Consider the following 24,528-nt stretch of genomic DNA (forward strand, 5'->3'; position numbering starts at 1 on the left):
AAAGGACCATTATAAAATTGACAGGACTATTTTAGGTGTTTTTTTCATTAAATTATCCTAAAAACAACAGAAGGCATTTAAGTGCTCTTAAAAATATCTATTCAGACAACTAGGTGATCCAGAAGAAGTCAAACTTTTGAAGACATCTAAATTAAAAGGTCAACCGATTATTGGCAACGATAGAGAGCAAGAGGTAATGAGAGGGAGGGAGAAAGAAATAGCAAAAAGGAAGAGAGAAATAGAAAGAATGAAAAATACAGAGAGAAACATAAAAAAGAGGGTGAAAAAAGTGTGAGAGAGAGAGAGAAACAGAAAAAAGAGACACCACAAGAAAGACGGATAAAGAGAGAGGGATGGAGACAGAAAGAAGAGAGAAAGATGGAGGAATACAGAAAGAAAAAAGAATTTCCTCATGCTGAGGTTTTGAGTTTTCCCATGCCCTCGTGCAGGTTTTAGATCAGGGGAGGGTGTTTTAATGGTCTGTAAAGCCCTTTGAGACTTCTTGTGAATACCGGCTATACAAATAAATAAACAACAATATTTAGAAATTTGACAGATATCTGTATCAGCATTATTGTTCATTCAACCGGCTGATTATTAATGCTCAGATGCAGCCGAGCCTCTCTCCTGCTCTCCCCTCCCTCTGTCTCAGACTTTACTCACCCTTTACCATCTGATTGGATAAGCTGCTGCAGCCACTGTAGTAGGAAGAATAACCCTAGAGCAGAATAAACAGCAACAAGATCTGCTAACTCCTCAGTCTGGAGATACCCGTGAATCAAGGCAACTAATAGTATTGAGATTTTTCGGTATATTAAGAGATGGCGTAAAAAGGTGAAGGAAACCTGTTTTAGGGAAGGACGTTGTGTTGGTTACTGATGTATTAGCAGTGTCTGAAATAATGTCTGCCCGGGGCAATCATCTTTTACGTCGAGCGTACAACTTGCAAAACCTCTCCGCCCGGGTGGCCGACAACTTTTTCAAGCCAAAACCTTAGCCCTAGAAGATTCAAAAGAAGCTAACAAAATGTATGACGTTACAAAGTGTAAACGTATGTTAAAATTTACATTATTAAAAATTATTTTTGAATCTGCTTTAGTTAGGACAAATACGAGCATTTTTAAAGGGACTTTGTCATATTTGACCACTAGATGCCGCTGTATTGTGTAGTACAACCAAAAACAAACGCTAAAAAGCACGAGGAATATGACCAACCACAGAAACTCCAAGTGACCCAAACTGCACAATTTTTCTGAAGGTTTTTGTCCAGGTTTTTGTGAGATTTTTGTGTTTTTTTTGGGGGGGTATCTTTAGCAGCAATATGGTGGACAATGTCTATTCCCTTTAGGTAATTCTCATGTTATGTAAAATTAATACAAATTTTTGACCTACGAGTGTTTTATTAAAAAAAAACCCACGTATTTATGATTACGTATTTTTGCTTATTATTCAAATCAAATTGGATTTTAATGAATTGTTTTTTTTTTAGCAGCTAGGAGGCACTAAATCATACTTGGTGTCCCTTTAAAAATGTGTCAGACAACAAAGTCATACAGAACAAGTGAAACTGACTAAAGATGTAAAATGCAAATGACACAAGGGAGTTCATTTTACTTTAGAGTGAAGTTCTCATGAAAAGGAAATAGTAATAGTCCATCCCTCCTTCTTTTAAGAACACATTTTGAGGGCATTTTAGCTTTTCATGCACAGGAGAGGTCATGGTGACAAGAAAACAGGAGTATGAAGGAATTGGGGATGATGATGATGATGGTCGTGTTTTGAATATCTGCCCAAGCTAAAGAATAGTAAAATGTCTTAGCTCAAAGCTTAGCGCTAGCCGACGGGATTAGGTGACAAACTGACTTTGTCATGCACAAAGAACGTGTTTGCAAAATAAAACCTTCAACTGTAGTGTTGGCATGTAAACATTAGTCAAAGTCCGGTTAGCGGCTAACAAAAACCTGGATGTTCAAGAACTCAAAGGTTTGAGAAATGTTATGTTAGCTCCTGTTTTTTTTTTAATGTCCTTCATCTTTTTTTCATTTCCGTGTGCAAAAATAAAGTGAATAACTACACGTGTTGTGCACAAACTGGCCCCCTGAGTGGAAGCTAGCTTTGAACGGCTCGCCTCACAGAAGACGTGACGTCACAACATAATTCTTTCGCTGGCCTTGATTTTTATTTTTTTCGGCTGGAATTCCGTGCATCCCTAATCGTCTTATGAGAGGAAGTGTATTTCAAGTCATCAGATTTTCTTAGTCGACCCCAGGAATATAATAATAATCCATTCTGAGGTGGGAATAGCAGAGTGAAATTGCTATAAAGTCTTTAGATTTAAACCCATGAAAATGCATAGACGTAAATGTAAATGGTCTGCTTTTATATAGCGCTTTTCAAGTCAATGAATACCTCCCAAAGGCCTTTACAATGTGCTTCACACTTACTCATTCACACACACACACAGATAGCAGCGTCAGCCATGCTAGGCAATTAAGTCATGACAATCCTTGCAAGTTGAAGTTTCAAATCCGTTTTAATTCAAAACTACCGTCCTCCCCCTCTGCATCCACCTGCTACTCCACTTAACCAGCTCAAGTCATGACACAACAAATATAGTCGTACTTCTTTTACATGAATATTTATATTGTTATTTAATGTGATATACAACACATAAGTACTTTATACTATTTTGTCGTTTCTTATCTGCTATTAGGGGTTAGGAAAGCATTAGCTAATTAGCATAGGTTTCTATCGCCCTCTATACGGCAATTTCACTATGGGATCCCCACCTCAGAACAGATTCATGCTGAATCCTGGGGTTATATTTTATATAAATATATAAAAGATAATATTTTTCCATCAATAGCTCACTGACTCTGAACCCTCCGCTTTAAGAATTAGGGATTGTCATGCACTTAGATTTATTTGCTTTAATCGCCTCCTTATTTTTAATAATAATCCCTAATCTTTAATTGGTAACAGACATGAGACTTAAAAAAGTAGCGATATATGTGTTTACTTCGCAAGCTTTACTTCCATGGTTATCATGTTTTTTTTTTCTGCTTCTCCCTAAAGGAATTTAACAAGGGTATTGATCCGTGTGCCTTTTTTGCAAGCTTCAGTTCCATGGTTATCCTTTTTTTTTTGGTTCTCACTTTAGCATCGCCGCAGGCCTTGGGCCCTAACGCGAATAAATACAGTGAAAAGACAATTGTGTTACGGATTCGTTTAGTCTTCTTAGCACACAAGATTCTGAACTGAATGCAGAGAACGTAAGACATTGTGGGATATTGTTCAGCCAATTGCATATATGAATTTTATATAACATTGACCAATAGCGTATCTTAGAGATGTCAATTTTGAAGAACACATACAACACAAAGTTTTTGGGTATGTGCTATACACTGAAATTTTTGGTTTGGCATGTAAGTGTGAAAAAAAATGGTGAAAACATGGTAAGGCGAGGTTGATACTAAAATAGAGCCTCCGTGCGCACACTCGCAACAGAAAATACAAACTGACTTCTCCGTAACCCGCATGGGTCTGAATTTCCAGCACCGGAGTGGTTGTTGACTGCACACAAACCCCCCTTCCCCTACTCCCCCTACCTGGAATAACCGGTAGTGCAGGTGTTTGTTTATTCACCTGGTGCAGGCCAGCTGGCCTGTCCTGAGGGCGTCTCCTCTCACTGATAAGAACTTCTAAGTTGCCACTTGTTCAGCTCGTGTAGCAAAGCGCCTCATTGAGGACCAGGGCCGTCTCGTTGACAGACATTTCGGTATTCTCACTATGTGGGCCTCTTCTCTGCTCAAACACTGTTTCTTTGTTTTCTGTCCGTGCAAACAGTCGTCAGTTTTTGCGGCTCGGAACTTGGCCGCGCTTCCACCGATGAGCAACTAGAGTTTCGCCTCTGGCCTCGGCGGTGATCTCTCACCTCTTCTCTCGAACCACGCCCACAGGTCAAGGTGTGTATGCGTTTGATCACCCTTTCGGCTTGCTCGACAAATAGATGCGCGATAACTGAAAGAGAGGGGGATGAGAGCGGTGCCAGGATTCAAACGAACTGAACCATTTCAAGGCGGCTGAGTATCTCCGACGCTGCGTTGTTAGCGTGTTTTTTTTTTACTTTTTAAAAAAAAATTGTATCTAGTTTTTTTTCATCATATTTTAGTGTACCCTGTCTTTTTTATCACGGGGACAAATGCTCTAATTTCTAGGATTGGATTTGGGGGTGCTCAAGCAAAAAAATGGTTAATAATAATTGGCCTTGGGGGTATGGCGCCCGCCCCGAGACGGGGAGGTTGTGGTTCAAGCCTCGGCCGAGTCATACCTAAGACTTAAACATTGGTACCCGTTGCCTCCCTGCTTGGCGTTCAGCATTAGGGGTTGGAATTGGGGGGTTTGGTCAGCTAATGACTCCCAACACCTCAGTTGGGTTGAGTGAGGGGGCTGGGAATCCCCTCCTCTGAATCAGTCTCCCAAAAAGTCAGAAAGCACTCTAGCCACCTCCCACTAGAGGGATATGGCTGTGGTATATATAATATATATATATATTTTTTTTAATAAACAAGAAGTTTTTCTTTTTTAGCTTTGTTTTTTTGTTGACTTGGTCTTAAATTTGATTTCACAAGGCATTAAAAAGCCTTGAATTTAACTTGCCTAAAGCTGTAGGATCCGGTTTCTCACAAGTAGTGTCACCTGATTGAATATTATAATGTTTCGTGACTCATCCTGCTGGATAACCGTGACCTCATTTTGGCTGCTTTCAGTTCAATACTATCGTGCATCTTTACAAAAACCTAAGTCAAGTCATGTTTATTTGTATAGCCCTTTATCACAAGGAGTCTCAAAGGGCTGCACAGACCACAGATTTTTGCAAACTACAGTCTATTATGACACCATCCCCTGATCTAAAACCCACATGAGGGCAAGGAAAAACTCAAAAACCTCAACATGAGGAAAATGAAGGGACTGCACATGAGGTAATCCCCCTTACAGGATGACCAAACTGCAATGGATGTTTTCCTAGGGTCTAACAAGAAAATGAAATAAAATCAGCAAAATCTTGTGCAAAATAATTAGTTTATGAATTGTTTTGCAGAGCAATCTCAAAACATAAGCCCTACTGTTAGGGTTTTCCGGTAAGTGTGTTTTGGCCAGAAATGAGAGATCATCTCTCACCAGCAGAAATAACGAGGCACAATATGTCAACAATGACTAAACACAAAGCATCCGTATTAGCTAACTTCTTCCAAAAGCCCCTGCCAGTCACCAGGAAATGACAAAGGTGAAAAAAAAAATGCTTTTGCGTCGATAATTCCTCAAATTTGATCTCGAATGTGTCATGCCCCTCTCGCCCCCTTCTCGGGACGGCGTAGCGTTTATGGAGCAGTGCGAGAGCGCGGCAGCTCTGCTGGAGTCGGTCAGGGAGCAGGAAATGCAGTTTGAAGAGCTGACCAGGGCCTTGGAGGACGAGAGGAGGAGAGTCGGCCTCTCTGCTACAAGCCCTTCTTCTATGGCTCATATGCAGGTAATATTTGCCCCAACCCCCCCCCCCCCCCCCCACCCCCCCTCCCCCCAAAAAAAAAAATCTAGTTTTAGCGGTACAGTAGACCCCGGGATACGACGTGAATCTGTTTTTAAGGTGGGGATTGCAAAGTGGATTTGGCGTATGCGAACCTATGGCAATTAGCGCTGATAAAAACATTAGAAGAACAAACTAGTATATATTAAGTACTTCTTTTGTGTAATATTTTTGATTATGATTAAATAACACAGTGTTCTCGTTTGCCTGCGTCCTAGACGCATCATTTTTGCTGGGGACGCATAGTCTCTAATCAACGTGCGTCCCCGGGACGCAACCTTTTTGCCACAAAATTGTCATTATTACCCGATTACTTTGTTTTAACAAAGATTTACCGCACTCCAAACTTTTCGTCAGGCAGATCCGCCATTGTTGTTTTGGTCTCGCGGTTCGAGTTTTCGTCTGCACGCCGTTCTCGGCCAACGAGATCTCGTCGTGTCGTGAAAGTCCGTCTTTTTTTTTTTAGAGAACGGCTTTTTTGGCTCAACTCATTAAAAAGAGCCGTCTCTCAAACAGCTCACTTTGATGATTGATATTACGAATTATGTTGTATAAAGAAGTAAAGAATAAAAGGAGAAAAAAAAAAGACAGGTTTGTGGTTATCCCTTTAATCGGTATATTACCAACAATAATTTAATGCAGAAAATGAATTAATAATTTGATGATTAAAACTGAATGAATATATAGATTTATATTATATATTTGTTGCCGATTTACGATTTCAACCTTGATAACACAAAATTTTGGGGACCCATAGATCTCTGTTGGGACCCATAGATTTTTGAGCATGCGAGTCCCCGGGACCCATCACTTTTCACAGCTAAAATGAACACTGATAACATTGCAAATATACATGTAGATAGAAAATACATTTTATTTACCTTTTTAGTATGACGTGATCAGTGCAAACTAGTTATAGTGACCCGGTGTGCCCTGCGATTGGCTGGCAACCAGTTCAGGGTGTCCCCTGCCCACTGCCCAAAGATAGCTGGGATGAGCTCCAGCACCCCCGCGACCCTACTGAGGATAAGCGGTGCAGATAATGGATGGATAGATGATAGTCAACACTTTCCGGGTGATTCCTTTCCAAAATTCCCAGGACTTCATGGAATTTTGCTAAAACGTCTTTAATTTGGGCTGATTTAATAACAGCTGCGTCGTTCGCCCCAACATCTTGCCGGGACCCCTCTTCGTCTCTGAACTTAAAACTGACGGTGACACGAAGAGCATGCTGGGATACACATATTCGGTTTGTTGACATTTGGCAAACTCTGGGAGCTGGCTAATAGCAGTGCCTATTGTAACTTGAAACTCGATTTGTAACCTTCCACTTGTAAGGATCGTCATGTATTTTTTATTTGTTTGCTTTACCCGCCTCTTTACTTTTAAAAATAGTCCCGATCTTTGATTTCGGTACAGCCAGGATGGAGCCATAAGAATAGAATAGAATATACCTTTATTATCATTGTTACAGAATGGGTTGAACATATTGTGACAACGAAATTGGACGTGGCACTCCAGGTTCACATTTAACAGTGAGGATAAAAGAAAACAAAGATAAGGTTATAATTTACACACTATATAAAGGACAAACTTATAACAAACCAAAGAACGCATAATCAGAAATGAAATGAGTTCTGGGGAGCTTTATTAAAAACCCTGGAAAATAACCGCAGTGTCTTGTGATTACACAATGCAATATCGATTCGATTTCAGTTGATGGGGCAGCCCTATCATTCCGCACTGTAAAGTGGGCTCGGCGTATCCCTGGTGTCTACTGTACTTCACTCGATGAGCTCATTGAAATAGCTGTGTCATGGTTTTCCCCATCACTAGTCATCCAGTCAACCTCTCATTTCCCCGTCCATGATGTCTCATCTCCTCATTCTGCATTTCAAATCTTTCAAGTCTAATCCGTGTAACAAAACGAGTCCATCTTATATGTCGGGTTATCATCTCGCTTCCATTGTTTTTCAATCTTTTGTCTCCTGAGGGTTTCGTATGGAATCTCAGCTATTCTCACTTTCTTGTCAAAGCATGTTTTGGAATGCAGACAATTGCATTGTGGTGGCACGCATGCCCACTCCTACTTATTCACATTTATTTGTCTGTGTTGTACCTGCAAATAATGTATTGTTTATCCTTATTTTTTTTCTTCATAAAAAAAATGATTTGTTTTCATGTATTTTTCTAGTAGATTTTGTTTCACTTGTTTTATATTTAAATATATAAACAGGGTTGGGTATGGTTACTTTAACTGGGTTGCTTTCAATTACCAAATATGCTAATAAAAGACAAAAGAAACTAAATATGAATACAATTATGACTCACAACACGTGGTAAGCTTTCTCTCCTGGCTTTGATCTCCGGCAAAACTAACATAAAATGCCACAGAAACAAAATGAAAATAAATCCAAACAGCTTGCCAACATCATTTTTGTCGTTCCGTTACTCCCCGAGCCTGCACAAAATTCAGTTATTTTATTCGTATTTAGTTTTTTTTGTCTTTTATTAGCATATTTGGTATTGGAGTAATCAAAAGTAATTGAAAGTAATCCAGTTAAAGTAACCCTACCCAACCCTGACTATATCCACAAAAATTTGTTTTAAAACTCCAGTGCCATCAAGAGCAGGTAAACATCTGACAGCTTTTGCTGTGGGCACGGTCCTTAAATATTGGTGTTTTACTGGTTCCTTTAAATTGATTAGTCAGGTGCAGATGATGAGAAGCAGGCATAGTGTCCTCCTGTTTGTCTGTATGTACTATATCCAGGGTTGGGTAGGGTTACTTTCAATTACTTTTGGACTACTCCAATACCAAATATGCTAATAAAAGACAAAAGAAACTAAATATGAATACAATTATGACTCACAACACGTGGTAAGCGTTCTCTCCCTGGCTTTGATCTCTTTGATCTCCGGCAAAACTAACATAGAATAGAATATACCTTTATTGTCATTTTTACAACATGGGATATATTGTGACAACGAAATTGGACGACTCCATTTCCACATTTTAAAGTGAGGATAAGGAAAACAAAGAGAAAGGAACAAAGAAGATGTTTTAACGGTCTTTGTTGTATAGGCTTTGTTTCCTCCGGTGGGGAGGGTGTATGAGGGGGTGAGGGACAGACAGAGATGGGCGGATCCAACTGGATGTTTGATCTTACTGTACACACGGTCCAGTGTTTTTTTTCCCTAATTGCTCAGTCCACGTATTGAACTGATTTGGGAAGTACAGTCCATAAACATGCCTGATTAAAGTCGCCGGCGACGATAAAAGCTCCGTTGGGGTGTGCAAGCTGCTGTTTATTGATAGCAGCGGGCAGGAGATTTAGCGCTATGCTAACGTTAGCATCCGGTGGAACGTTAGACAAAATGAAAATGAATCCCATCAGCTAGCCAACATCATTTTTGCTGTTCCATCTATTCCGTTACTCCCCAAGCCTGCACAAAATTTAGTCATTTTATTCATATTTAGTTTCTTTTGTCTTTTATTAGCATATTTGGTATTGGAATAATCCAAAAGTAATCCAGTTAAAGTAATCCTACCCAACCCTGTATATAAATGTTCACTTGTTCCAGAATTTCTCAACCTTTTCCATTGAATTAGTCTTAATACATGAAAATACATTAATTTAAATTGATTCGTTTTACCCTTGAATTAACGGGCAATCTCGCCTTATTTGAAAATATAACTAGAGCAAAAAATAAACAATTTTAAAGAATTATTACATTTTTAAATGTATTTCTCGTAAAATAAGAAATTATACCTGGAGTCTAATCTAGAAATGTAAAAACTATATATTAAAACAATAATTATATACATTTAATTTCTGTTAACAATGAGAAATTATTAGAGAATATCATAAATATGTTAACAAATCTCAGGAATGACTATTTTACCTTCCTAGTTAAAATGAAAAAAAAAATACATACATTTATGGATTTTTCAAACTTCGTACATTTGTTTGTAAAATATGTACATGTGGTTTAATTTGAAAGTAAAAATACATAAATAAGTTAAAATATTTACTATATTTTACTTCTAGTTAAAATGAAAACGCATATTACAAACTGGTGTAATTTGAATTTATGAAAAATGTAAATATATCTATATGTATTTTTTTAACTTTAGTTTTTTAATTTATAGTTAAAAATAATACATAAAATGTTTCATTTGAAAATGTAAAAAACATATTGATTGATAAAAATATGTGCAGTCTAATTTAGAAATATACAAAATAAATCAAAAGAATTGTTATATTCTATTTTTGTTTAATGTAAAATAAGAAATAATACTAAACTGTTGTCTATTTTTGAAATATAACAAATAAAAATACAAAAATTGTACCTCTCTAAGTTAAATTTTAAAATTCTTATGAGAAAATGATTAGTCAGTGGGAAATTATTTCTTTTATTTTTGGCGGAATTTCAAACTTCCTCTTTGAACAAAATGAGTTACCAGAATTATGGGTGTCTGTCTGTCCGTCTTTCTTTCTTTCTCTCTCTTTATTTTATTTTTCTCGCTTTTTCTTTTTCTTTTTTTTCTTTCTCTTTTTCTTTCTCTTTTTTTCCTTTTATATTTCTTTTTCTCTCCTCCCTTTCTTTTTCTTTTTTTCTCTTTCTCTCTTTCTTTCTTTATCTTTTTCTCTTTCTTTCTTACTTTATCTTCCTTTTTCTCTCCTTCTTTCTCTTTCTTTCTCTCTCTCCCTCCCTCCCGAGAGGTGACCGACAGCAAGACAAAACTAATGAAAAAAAAAAAAAAAATTTAAGAGCAGATACATTTGCAAAATGACAATACATTTATTTATTTTTTGCAGCACCTTAGTTAAGAAATACCGACTTCCTCAAGCCTATCTTGTGCGCGGTTGTGTGAATCTCCTATTTAGTCTCCGCCTCAAGTTTATTCCCATTTATCAGCACCTTCCGAACTTTGTTATGGTGATTCGGTGCGGTTGTACTCCGGGTCACGTAGCGCCGTCCTCAGGGAGACGAGGGAGGCATCCCGGGCCGCTGAGCCCAAGGTTCAAATTCCGTCCGTAAATATTATGCTTCCTTTGCACTCCCTGACATTCATGAGAGCGAGAATTCTCGCACCATTTTGATGAATTCAGGGGCCGAGATAAAAGCCAACATGGTGGCAATTAGACTGCGGTCGCAGTGACTGTAAAATGTTCCCCTCTCCATAACGCGGTTTGACTTTTTGAATCCCTGGTTTAGCGCAGGTTTTTCTTTTAATATGATTTTTTAAATTGCGTAAATGTGAATGTTGACGTCACTTATCAAGTTCCAGTGCACTCGAACCAATCAGAAAACGGCTTTCTATTTCCTGGGTGCTGATTGGAGCAATTTGAAAGGATTGTTCACATGACTAGAGACGGATAACTTGACATGAAATAAATTCATGTAGCTAACGAAAATTCTCCGAAATCTGTGCTTATTTGTGCCCCCCTAAAACTGGGGCTCTATTGCTGCCTCTCTTCTGCATACAAGTTGTGCTCGTCCCGAGTTGCAAGAAGCATGGAGTCTTTGTCTTTCTTCATTTTTCTTTTGTTTTGCCTGTTTTTTTCCCTCTCACATTCTTTCTTACCTACTCACTCTTTCTCTTTTTGTCTTTTGCTTTTTTTTCTTTCTTTTTCTTCCTCTCTACTCACTCTTTTTCTAGCTTGTTCTGCTTCTTTCTTTCTGACTTTCGCTGTCTTTTTTTAGTTCTCTTTCTTTCTTCCGCTCTGCCTTTCTTTCTTTCTCTTTTTCCTCACTTTCTTTCATACCTACTCACTCTCTTTTCGTTTGTCTCTTGATCTTTTTTTCGCTCTTCCTTTCTCTATTCCCCTCACTCTTCTTCTAGTTTGTTCTGCCCATTTATTTCTGTCTTTCTGACTTTCTTTTTTAGTTTTGCTCTGACTTTGTTTTTTCCTCACGTTCTTTCTTACTTACTCAATCTTTCTCTTTTGTCTCTTGCTCTTTTGTTCGTTCTTTTTCTTCCTTTCTCTTTTGCCCTCACTCTTCTTCTAGTCCGTTCTGCCACTTTCTTTCTGACTTTCGCTGTCTTTTTTAGTTTTGGTCTGTCTTTCTTTCTTTCTTACGCTCTTTTCTTTCTTTCACTCTGTTTTTTCCCTACTTTCTTTCTTACCTACCTTCTCTTTTCTTTTGTCCCTTGCTTTTTTTTGTTCTTTTTCTTCCTTTTTCTCCTTTCCCCGCACTCTTTTTCTAGCTCATTCTGCTACTTCCTTTGTCTTTCAGACTTTCGCTGTCTTTTTTAGTTTTGCGCTGTCTTTCGTCCACTCTGTCTTTTACTCTCTTTTGCCTTTTTTGCTGTTTCTCTTGCCTTTTCTTCTTTCTTAACCCATTTTGCTTTTTTTTTAATCAATTTTTTTACTCTCTCTCACTCTTTCATATATATTATATATGATATACACTTGTGGCATTTTTGCCATGAGTCCAGAAAATCAAACAGAAATGTTCTGGGGAAATCAACCAATACAAAACGGGTTTTTTTTGTAAGCCAGACATTCCGTGTGCAATTCATCTCCATACAACAAGCCCCGTAATGCTCTGTGGCATCCATAATATCCCGGTTCAGGGAAAATGGCTCCACATGGTCCTCCCTTTTTTTTTTTTTTTCACTCGACATATTTTTATCTTTTTTTCTCCCTATGTTTTTATTTATTATATACGAGACTTTCTTTATTCTGTGTAGAGACCTTGGATGTCCTGAAAGGCGCTTGGAAATCAAATGTATCACTATTCGATATATAAACTATCCATCCATTATCTGCACCGCTTATCCTCAGTAGGGTCGCGGGGGTGCTGGAGCCCATCCCAGCTATCTTCGGGCAGTGGGCAGGGGACACCCTGAACTGCTTGCCAGCCAATCGCAGGGCACACAGGGACAGACAACTCATTCGCTCATTCACACCTAGGGACAATTTGGACCGGCCAATTCACCTGAAATGCATGTTTTCTCTTAGGTTAATTGGCCGGTCCAAATTGTCCCTAACATGCATGTTTTTGGAATGTGGGCGGAAACCGGAGTTCCCGGAGGAAACCCACTCAAGCACAAGGAGAACATGCAAACTCCACACAGGAAGGTTCGATCTCATGACCTCACCACTGCGCTGTCGTGATGCCCTGAAATATAAACTAACAAGCTGTAATGTGGTCAAATGAACACATTATTTGTGTCAGGCTGTATGAAACACTTGATTCATACTTAAAAGAAATGTTTACCATTTTGCAGAATTGACTGTGTGGTTAAAAAACAGAAGAACCACAAAAAATGAGGAAATACCAAATTAAGATTTTTATGCTTCTTCTTTGGGGCAGCAGTGGTTAGTGCATGTGCGGCACAGTTCTAAGGTCTTGGGAACCTGTGTGGGTTCAAATCCAGCTACCGGACTTACTGTGCGGAGTTTGTATGTTCTCCCCGTGCTTGCGCGGGTTTCCTCTGGGCACTCCGGGTTCCTCCCACATTCCAAAGACATGCATTTCAGGTGGATTGGCCGGTCCAAATTGTCCCTAGGTGTGAATGAGCGAGCGAGATGTCTGTCCCTGTGTGCCCTGCAATTGGCCGGCAACCAGTTCGGGGTGTCCCCTGCCCACTGCCCGATGATTGCTGGGATGGGCTCCAGCACCCCCGCGACCCTACTGAGGATAAGCGGTGCAGATAATGAGATGAGATGGACACTGCTTCAAAATATGCGTGGGAAGAACTACATTTAGAGAAAATGTTTCCTTCTCATGAAACTACCGCTTCCTGTTTTTGGGAAGAACAACCCAAAGCAATCTGCTGTTACAGTGCAAAATACCAATGTGTTATTTCCACAGTGATTCAGTTTGAACCTCCAGTTAAGATGATGCAGTAATCGAATTTTAGGTGAACCACGCCAAATGTTTATGGTTAGTGAAGTCTGAGATATACAGGATGACAGACACGGATTACATAAGTGCTTATAGGAGGAAGTAGGGTGTAAAGAGGAATGGCTGCGTTCCAGAACGTCCTCCTGCATGTTTCATTGTGATTCACCGACCATAAAGGCCGAAGCACGCTCGAAAGACCTTCTTATTCTTTCTCGGAAAAAGAAAGGCCTGAACCTTCTACAAATTTGTTGTGTGTATCCTAAAAATAATGTTCCTTTTGACATTCCAGAACGGGCGTTTAGGTGATGCCGATATCGAACGACTGAAATTAACGGACACCTACGTAAACGGAACACAGGTAGGCTGAAATTGTCTTGGTAGTTGTGTGTATGGATATTTATTGTGAGTATTTGTGGGAATTTTAGCTCAAGAGGAATTTTTACCACACACAGATCAGTCCAAAACAAAATACAGCGGAACCTCGGTTCTCGACCATAATCCGTTCCAGAACCCTGTTCAAAAAGCGATTTGTTCGAACACAGAAATCATTTTTCCCATTACAAATAATGTAAATTGTTTTAATCCGTTCCAACACCCTGAATGTTTACCTTTGTTTACCTTTAAGACACTAAGAACACACCGTAAATTCCAGACTATAAGCCGCATTTGATTATAAGCCGCTCCCCCCACATTTCGGGAGGAAAACCGATTTATTACACACACAAGCCTCACCGGTATATTAGCCGCATGCACCCACGTTAAGAAAAGAAGACCTTTTTAATTGAACTATTGTAATGGGGGGGATCCTGATAAGATTTATTGTTTCTCTGTCGCTTAATCAATATCATCCAAATCATATTACTCCTCTAAGCCATTGGGCTGAGATATTTGCTTTTGGCAAGAAGCTGAGTCATTGTTCTGACCTGACCGACAAAAGCCGACAGAGTTTGAAATCTCCGGCGTAATGAGAGGAAAATGATACCGGTGCTTATCATTTAATGCAGACCTGCACAGTCCAGGTGCCCGTTGAAAGTAATCCAAGGGAAAAAAAAGTGTATATTTCCAAAGGTAAGGGTGGGAAAAATATATATCCACCTTTGTCTGTCGTGTCCACAAACACTCACCTTTACTGGTCCTTACTTCCCATAATCCCCCGCGTCTGTTACGCCTCTTCTTTTTAATTGGTCAGTGCAAGATTTATCAGAATTAAGTGTCCAAAATAAATACATGACAAAAATATACAGTTGCAAATACATATTATACATGGTTACACGTATTTACAAAGAAAGACGGTACACCCAGAGAGTTTTCAAAGCTTTAATAATAATAATATAACTTTCATCCCAAACCGTGCCTGTGAAAGGTACCACCACGCTACTCCTAACACGCTCGCTGGGCTCGAAGCGTAGATGAAAAAAAATCCATGTCGCAATTATGAAATTCACGGTAAACGTTCCTCGTCTTCCTCCTCATTATTGGCGTCTTCAAGAGCGTCTTCCTCACATTTGAAACGAACTCCTATCCTCTGTCATACGGACATTTCTATTATAGTCCAATTTTGTACTCGAGTGCCGCTGGTGGTCGTTAGAAAAATTATATATTATATATATATTGGTACCAAAAGTTTTGGTGCGGAAAATACGGTACTCAATGTTGGTAGCACTTGGATTATTTCAGTTGGGGACAAAACTGTTACCTTTCATAAGAGACCAAAACCCTATTCAATTTAATTTGGGTACGTCTTGCACTAGGATTTTAGGCAGATTTTACGGGAACGGGAAGGGGTTAATAAGTTCACGTTTTTAGTTTTACCTCAAACTGTTTGTCTACTTTTACTTAACCAAATTTTATTTACCACTTTGCTTGACTAAACTCAAACTAGTAAGTTTCACAATTGCCTCTCAGCAGGACTCTTTCACGTCTCTTTAAAAATCTTAAATTATAAAATTCTCGTGAGATTAACTTTGGTAACATTGGAAAACGTTATTATTGTTATTAGTCATTGTTTTCTGTTCTGGCTTTTTGTGGTACTCCAAGCGAAGACAAATAATTTAATCCATTTAACCACTGGCTCTCAGTTCCTCTTTCATGTCTAATTCAAGTCCTCTCCTTTTGTTTTCGGTAAGCCAGAATAGCCTTGAGGTAGACATTTTGCTTGGCAAGGCGGTAGGGTTCAAATCCTGTATTGCGAAACTGTTATTCCTCGAAAGCACTGGTGTCAAACAGGCGGCCCGCGGGCCGGGTCAGGCCCGCTCGGGGATTGGATCCGGCCCGCTTGACGACGCTCAGAGAAGCGCAAGAGGAAAATGAGCTGCAGGTTGAAATAGGTCCACTTGATGTTGCCAAAGCCAGGTGCCTCTGCACTTGTATTTCTCTCTCTCTCCTCGCTCTCTTCCTCCATTTTTCTCTCACTCTCTCTCTCTCTCTTTCACTCTCTTTTTCTCTTTGTTCCTTTTAGCCTCTTTCTCTCTCTGTCTTTCTATCTTTTGCTCTCCCTTAATTTTTTCCTTTACTCTCTCTTTCTCTCCTTCTCTCCTCTTTTTCTCTTTCTATTTCTCTTTGGATTTCATTTTTTCTTTTCCCCTCTCTCACTATTTCTGCTTTTATCTCTTGTTTCTCTCTCGCTCTCGCTCGCTCTCTCGTCCCACCATCTCTCTCTCTCGCGCTCTCGTCCCACCATCTCTCTCGCTCTCTCGTCCCACCATCTCTCGCTCTCTCGTCCCACCATCTCTCTCGCTCTCTCGTCCCACCATCTCTCTCGCTCTCTCGTCCCACCATCTCTCTCGCTCTCTCGTCCCACCATCTCTCTCGCTCTCTCGTCCCACCATCTCTCTCGCTCTCTCGTCCCACCATCTCTCTCGCTCTCTCGTCCCACCATCTCTCTCTCGCTCTCGCTCTCTCGTCCCACCATTTCTCTCTTGCTCTCGCTCTCTCGTCCCACCATCTCTCTCTCTTTCTCTCGCTCTCTCGTCCCACCATCTCTCTCTCTTTCTCTCGCTCTCTCTTTCTCTTTTTCTTTCTCTCTTTCTCTCTCTTCCTTTCTCTTTTTCTCTCTTTTTCTCTCTTTCTCTCACTCTCACTTACTCGCTCTCGCACTCTCTCTCTCTCTCGCACACACATTTCTTTCTTTCTCTCTAATCTACTAAACCGGCCCCCGTGAGCTTAAATGAGTTTGAGTCTGCTCTAAAGCATTGTTCAGCAGTGTTCGGTTTTTCCAGCATTCGATTTCAGTGAAAATTTCATTTTGGTTATAGTACAGAATGGTCGACCCAGCACACGGCGCTCTAGACGAGAGCTACACACCAGAAGAAGACTCTCACGAAGCACACTCGGTCTTCTCCGAAGACGGGACAGCACGACGGCTCGACAATGGGGTGAGTTGTATATCGAGTACAGTAGATCCCCAAAATACGGGAATTATCGCTTCAAAAGTGGGGGCGATGAAGGGAAAATGCTGTATAGTGGGGGATAGAAACCTATATTAATTAATCAATGCATTTCTAACCCTCATGCCCCAGTCAAAACATGTAAATACTGAAATAGTGTACAAAAACTATTTCTTCCAGTATGTGGAACATCCGTTCGTATGATTTAACAAATGTACATGTAAAGGAAAAATGACATTTTATATACCATAGATGTTACATGGTTTAAGCTGGTACAGGGGGGTAGCGGGTGAATGCAGAGTGAAGGAGATGAAAGATTTAAACTAAAATATATATATATATTTTTAACCTTCATTGCGTCTTTATTCTTAATAATTTTCCTGATTGTTGACTGGTTATGGCTACTGCCCTCATCTGGGGTAACAACAGGTGTGTCTAATTTTTGAGTATCTTAAGCTTTGTTTTCATGGTTATCATGTTTTTGCTTCTCCCTTTCGCATCAATGCAAGTCTTGGGTCTTATAGCGTAAGAAATTTAAGTTTGTTACACAGGATTCTGAACTAAACACAATTCAGCCATTAGCTTACCGGTATGCCACCATGACACAAACCAATAGCCGACCAGCATTTTATATGACTTCAACCAATAGCAGACTGGTATCTTGGAGACATTTCAAATGCTCAAACACCGGAGATTTAAATATTGCAATTTTATTGGGTACGTGTAAAAATGTGTTGTTGACATGGCATTAGTGGAGGAAAATGCCGTAAAGCGGGGCCATGAAAACATCTTTCCACACCGTAAAGTGAAAACATCATAAGGTATATACCATATTCTGGATGTCTATTGTCCAGTTATGGATACATACAATTAAAGTTCGTAAAATTGAACTTGAAACAAAGAATTTAACGAAACCATTTTGTCCTCTGAACGTCAGATGTAGCTAAAAGCCAACACACAATTAAAAACCTAGACGAGCTAAGCAAAATTGGCATACTTTTGTAGCGTTATTGATATGACAGAATTAAACCACCAAAGACAGGACCATGACCAAAGGGAATGTGTTATTGAGGATTTTATTTCCTTCTCTAGATGACGATAACTGCAACAATACAATACCATGTGCCATTATGTTTGCCAAAATAAAGTGCATGAACTTTACATCCCTCTCAACCATTTCAAAATAAAGTTGTTTGTACAGCATATAAAAACTTACGGCGTTGCAACCATCATGTCAGCCTTAGTGTGAGTCGTGAAAACCCGGAAGTAGTATTAAGTTTTGTTTTAACTTGAAATTCAAACACTAAATATTCATGTACAACACTTGGTAATGAATTCTAACCACAGAGTAAATCATTTAAGAAAAGCATTTGCCTCAAGGTGGTGTCAGTCATTTTAAAATATTCTACTTGTTGATACCATCTTCTGGCTGAAATCACACATTGCAGCCTCTGTCAAGCTCTTTTTGTTACCGTATTTTCCGCACTATAAGGCGCACCGGGTTATAGGGCGCACCCCGAAAAAATAGTTTTTGGTCCTATTTTTGACATATATAAGACGCACCGGATTATAAGGCGCTACAATGGGAACGTGGACAAAACAGTCAGATAGTTCAGTCCAACTTATTACCCCCTTAACATTCTGAAAGCTTGCAAAGACGCAAATACGTGTCGAGAACACGTGCGAATGCGGTGTCCGTAAGATGTCACTCAACTGCATCGTTCCATCATTCGGAAGGTTAAAGTCTTGGGATTCAAGAAATGATAACCATTCCTTCGTATCTATTTTCTTTTTCGCTCGCAACTTTACTGTGCATATGACAATAAACACTTGGAATTGAGTTTAATTTAAAAATAGACACTCCATTCCATCCATTATCTGCACCGCTTATCACAGAAACATCGAGTTCAGTCTGAAACAAGACAATATAAAACCGGGAATAGCTCACCGAAGTCATTGTGTTCATAATAATGTGCAGGCAATGTCCTCTTATATCCGTGAGGGTAGTAAATCCAGGAGAATACAATATTTACAAATACAGAATAGAAAAAAATGCTTTCTCTATGCCATCGGCCACATGCTATACGCATTCATCTTTTTCGGCCAATTGCAGGCTTTGTTTCGCTGTTTAAGCCAATGGCAGCCTGTACATTATAAAAAGGATCCGCCTCTTGACCTCCGAATAACTTTAGCCAATAGTGATCGATTCAACTGATGATTGACACATCTTTTTCGGCCAATTGCAGGCTTTGTTTGCCGTTTGAGCCAATTGCAGTCTGTAAATGATAAAAAGGATCCGCCTCTTGACCTCCGAATAACTTTAGCCAATAGTGATCGATTCAACTGATGATTGACACATCTTTTTCGGCCAATTGCAGGCTTTGTTTGCCGTTTGAGCCAATGGCAGTCTGTAAATGATAAGAAGGATCCGCCTCTTGACCTCCGAATAACTTTAGCCAATAGTGATCGATTCAACTGATGATTGACACATTGGTTAGCCAATGAAACGCCGGTAAATAAATCCCACCATCCACCGCGTACTACTTGGCGTTCGGGGGAAAATCGAGTCGGCGGCTGCAAGTTAGTTGGAAAACTTAATGTTGATCCATAAATAAGGCGCATTGTATTATAAGGCGCATGGTCAGCTTTTGAAAAAAATAAAGGCTTTTAGGTGCGCCTTATAGTGCGGAAAATACGGTACTCCTGCAAATATGTGAAATTCTTAGACCTGCCCGAATACACTCTTCCTTTCTTTTTGGGGGTTTGTGTTGGCATTCGGGCTGTCTTTGAAACAATCCTTTTCTTACTTTCGCTAGTTTCATAGTAGAAAAGAAGAAAACAGCACGCGCATGAAATCGCTACTCTATTCACATAGCCCCGCCTCCTTTTCTCCAGCGTAATACACTCTTTAGTTGAACACAGAGGGTAGAAGTGGTTTGAAGGTACGGTGGAAAATGTATTTAAAGGATCATAAAAAACTCAGCTGGGCATTGTTAACACTTAATAATATAAAGTTTCAATTTAACTTCTCAAGGACACCGCAAACTACGCACCCCACCATTATAGTCAACACAAATCAAATATTTTAATATTGTTAGGAATTAAATGATCAAAATGTACTGTTTACCAAATTGTTCGAATTAGTTATGATTCCATTAACCAAACACAACCTATATTCATCCAACAATTGATGCACGCTCGTTTCTTAAGCCGACATTTCACACGGGGGCGGATTTATTCACAACATCAGACCTGAGTGTAAAACAGACGGCTGGAGTGACGTTGGAGTCTGTGTGAAGTCCTTTAGCTTTCTCTTATTGGCCATCATCTCCCCGCATAATGGTGTGCCGGCTCCTCCCATGGGCGTGCTAAGGAAGCCCCCTGGGCTTCACAATCTCATCCACGAGCGCACAAAACAGCGGCTCCAAATCAGGACGAAAGAGCACTCCACCTGGACTCATCTGACGTGAGGAAGACCCTGAGAAGGGTCAACACAAGGAAGGCTCCAGGCCCGGACAACATTCCGGGGCGGGTACTTAGGGAGTGCGCCGATCAGCTGGCTTGTGTACTAACAGACATTTTCAACACCTCGCTAGACCAAGCCAAAGTACCATCATGCTTCAAATTTGCCAACATCATCCCAGTGCCAAAGAAAACCCAGATCTTATCACTCAACGATTACCGGCCCGTTGCACTGACTCCTATCATAATGAAGTGCTTCGAGAGACTGGTTAAAGAGCACATCACCTCCAGTCTCCCCTCTTCATTCGACCCCTTTCAGTTTGCCTACAGGACAAACCGCTCCACCAGGGATGCCATCTCCTCTGCGCTTCACCTGAGCCTGACACACCTAGAGGAGAAGAACACCCATGTGCGGATGCTGTTCCTGGACTTCAGTTCAGCATTCAACACCATCATCCCACAACATCTGGTAGACAAAATGGGGCTTCTGGGTTTCAACACCCCCCTGCGGAACTGGCTGCTGGACTTCCTCTGTGACAGACCCCAATCTGTGCGGATAGGTCAGAACAGTTCAGATGTCATCTACCTCAGCACGGGCTCCCCCCAAGGCTGCGTCCTAAGCCCCTTGCTGTTCACCTTGATGACACACGACTGCGCCCCTAGGTCCGCCACAAACCACATCGTGAAGTATGCTGACGACACAACGGTGGTGGGCCTCATCAGGGATGACAACGACCTGGCCTACAGAGAGGAAGTGGAGCAGATGGTGGGCTGGTGCAAGGACAACAGCCTGGTCCTGAATGTTGACAAGACTAAAGAGATCATTGTCGACTTTAGGAAAAACCAGCCCAACCATGCCCCACTTTGCATCAACAACAAGGCTGTGGAGGTTGTCAGCAGTATCAAGTTCCTAGGGGTGCACATCACAAACAAACTCACCTGGTCCGTGAACACTGCATCTCTGGTTAAGAGGGCACAGCAGCGCCTGTACTTCCTGCGGAGGATGAGGTGAGCCCACCTGCCCCCACCATCCCTCATCACATTCTACAGGGGCACCATAGAGAGTATCCTGACCAGCTGTATCTCTGTGTGGTGTGGAGGCTGCAGCGCTACCGACTGGGGTAGTGTGAGGAGGGTAACGAGGACAGCGGAGAAAATAATCGGGACTACACTTCCCTCCATTCAGGACATTGGCCAGAAGCGCTGCTTATCCCATGCTAAGTACATTACCGGGGACCCCTCTCACCCCCATCATGGACTATTCACTCTGCTAGCCTCTGGGAAGAGGTACTGCAGTGTGCGGTGCAGGACCACCAGGCTCCGCAATAGTCTAGTCCCCCTGGCCATTAGACTGTTAAATGGTCAATCTAACATATAGTTAACTTAAATCTAAACGGCTGCTAATTTAACTTTTGCACTAGTGGCAGTTTTTTTATAGCTTGCCACTCCTTGCACATTTGATCTCTGCACTATTGTTACTTACAGTGTTATTACTTACAGTGTTATTGTTTACAATATAATGGTACTGTGTACCTGACTTGTTAACCTGACTGCCCATCTTGCACATCTGGTTAGCGTCTCTTCTTGCACTATCGGCACTATGGTAAATAACACAATACAGCTTTATTTATATCTGTACACTGAAGGACACTGAGGGAAACTGTGGGAGTCAGATCCATCGACATTTCGTTCTGTATACACGTGTACTAGAATGACAATAAAGTAGATCTGAATCTGAATCTGAATCTTGATGTCTGACTTCTCAAAACCTCGCCGGGTCGCTCTGCATCAACGTCTGGGTGTGCTGATGTGCTATCAGCCGTACGTCCTGTCCTGTAAACGACACTTTCCACCACTTATGCCTGCCCTGAACTTTCACCACTCATTGAATAAAGGCACAGGCCGTAAATATCTATTGCCTTAGTCAATCGTATAAAATCCTTTAATATATACCCACAAAGTGTCTTATAGTACACACCTTAAAGGGAAAAACTGGTTGAGACGGGAGAACGCTGTGTCCCAGGGGTCTACCCAATGCGTAGTAGTTTTGATTTTTGATTTTCTGACACCCGAATGTTTTTCTATCTCAGATTAAGAAACCAATCTCGCGCACAGTCTTGCCGAGCGACTCCATGTCCATCAACGGCGGCATGTCGGTCTCCGGAATGAGTGGCTACAGCGCCACCCTAGACCGTCCTTATAGGCAGGTCGGCGGGGATTACCCTACCGCCACCGTGCCCAGAAACTACCATTACGGACCAGTCGGAGTTTATGACGATTACCGGGGAGCACCGCCGTCTGAAGCCTACACAAGTTTGAACAGAGGAATGCACATGGACGAGCGCTACAGGTACACTATTTTTCAATTTCATTCAAATTCATGTTAAATGTTGTGCTTTTTTGTCATAACGATCAAATGGAGGTCAGATCGGGCCTAAAAAAATCCAGCCCGAGCCTGACTGTTTAACTTGATTTGAGGGACCAAGCCCGAATAAACCCCAAATCTACATATCTTTGAAGAGAAGACGGAGAAGGACAAAAGTGTGTGGGCGCGGAACCACTGAACACATGTGTGTGGTGATAGAAATGGCTACTGTAGATAAACGACAGAGCAGTTCACAGGGCCAGTTTCCAAGTGCCTTATTGAACATAACATTGGCGACAAAGATGAAGCTTCCTCTCCCTTTGTTCCTCTTCCTGCCTGGCAATCCGCCAGTCTAGTAACCCTGCCGGTTAGGAGTTGAAGCCTTAGGGCTATTCAACGCTAGCAAAGGCAGGCAATGCTAATCCATTGCCTGTACTGTAAGGGCCAGCTCATTTTTCGAAGCGGCCCGGGTGAGTCAGTCCACTGTCACCCTCTGCGGGTGCTGATTTGGAGGACGAACTGAGCACACGACTGCTCTTTGACTGTGGGACAAGCTTTTTTTTTTATCGTTGGACGACACGTCACCAAGTTAAAAAACAAAACAAAAAACGGCAATAGCTACCCAGCCCGAACCTGAGTCGATGATTGACATTTCAAACCCGAATTCCTGGCCGGGGCCTCAGATCTTACCTCTATCATCAATGTTAAACTGAGGCGTCATCATTTCCATTCCTTTTTCTGTAAAATGTTTTTTGTTTTATGAGTTATTTTTACATGTTGTGGTTCTACTTTTTTGTACAGTGGTGCTTCAGCTTTTGAACAATCTGAAAACGTATGATTGTTGAGAACGGCGAAAAGGGGTTTATTCTTAAAGCCAGTCATACATACCTGGTTTTAAAATCTTAAGAAGAGAACTCGTAAGAATAAATGTTTTGTTCCAGTTGTATGTTGGTGCTGTCCAGAAAAGGTTAAGAAGACTAACACACAAGGCGAGAGAGAGTAAGAACGGACAGAGTTTATTATAACTGTTCTGGAGTGTATCAAAACCGACTGAAATGAATACATGATGAAAGAATTTCTTCCTCTGCAAATGTTTTGTGATCTTTACAAAGAAAAGAGAAGAAAAAGATGTCACTCCAAAGCTATGTCAATTGTACAAAAACTTCCCCAATATTCTGTGGTCCTTTTCCCCCAACATTATGCGTTTGGGGACCAGCAGAGTCCATATTTGTTGGGCTTGGCTGCTCCTTTTTTGCCATTCTGTCCCACCAAAAAATGAATTGCACTCGTGTGGCTGCAAATAGTTGTCCTCGATCACAAATTGATGAGAACTGGGACCAGCAGAAGGCATTTTTGTTGGGAGGCGTGCCGTTTTTCCTGCACAAAATGAAAGTTGAGTATTGCTGAGGGCATGGGGGCTTTTAAAAATATAAGAAATAAAAATACATATCCTGTTCGGGCCGCTAAGGCATGACAGTTTAGCCTGCCTAAAATCACCTGCACTGTTTGGCCGTGATCCATTATCCACAGTCGACTATTGTTAGGAGCAGAGTCCAAAAGGATACCTTTGTCTCTCGTTTTGAGGCTCTTTTTGTAGTTTTTTTGACTAAAATGAGCAACTGTTGCCGCGATCGGGAAAATGGAAGAGCGCATGTTTTTATGGGGGCAGCACGGCGGCGCAGTGGTTAGCACGTGTGTGGCACAGTTCTGAGGTCATGAGATCGAACCTCCTGTGTGGAGTTTGCATGTTCTCCGTGTGCTTGCGTGGGTTTTCTCCAGGGCGCTCCGGTTTCCTCCCACATTCCAAAAACATGCATCTCAGGTCGGAATTGTCCCTAGGTGTGAAAAATTGTCTGTCTCTTTGTGCA

The 24,528-nt window shown here is 40.9% G+C and overlaps 1 protein-coding gene across 7 annotated transcripts in view; it reads left to right on the forward strand.

Moving 5' to 3' along the window:
- The window catches only part of LOC148360190 (catenin delta-1-like), a 56,509-nt gene that overhangs the window by 9,884 nt on the left and 22,097 nt on the right, over nucleotides 1-24,528 (forward strand). For 4 of the 7 annotated variants that reach the window (XM_088343630.1, XM_088343628.1, XM_088343632.1 and 1 more), the window contains exons 2-6: nucleotides 3,847-3,965; nucleotides 5,379-5,530; nucleotides 13,737-13,805; nucleotides 16,702-16,821; nucleotides 22,386-22,645. In XM_088343630.1, the coding sequence (XP_088199756.1) occupies nucleotides 5,384-5,530; nucleotides 13,737-13,805; nucleotides 16,702-16,821; nucleotides 22,386-22,645 (596 nt within the window). In that variant the 5' untranslated portion in view covers nucleotides 3,847-3,965; nucleotides 5,379-5,383. The remainder of the gene's footprint in view (nucleotides 1-3,846; nucleotides 3,966-5,378; nucleotides 5,531-13,736; nucleotides 13,806-16,701; nucleotides 16,822-22,385; nucleotides 22,646-24,528) is intronic. The other 3 variants (XM_088343631.1, XM_088343633.1, XM_088343634.1) reach the window with 3 other exon arrangements.

Source organism: Urocampus carinirostris, chromosome 9, assembly GCF_059441175.1.
Source record: "Urocampus carinirostris isolate Australia breed hairy pipefish chromosome 9, RoL_Ucar_1.0, whole genome shotgun sequence".
Lineage (NCBI taxonomy): Eukaryota > Metazoa > Chordata > Actinopteri > Syngnathiformes > Syngnathidae > Urocampus > Urocampus carinirostris.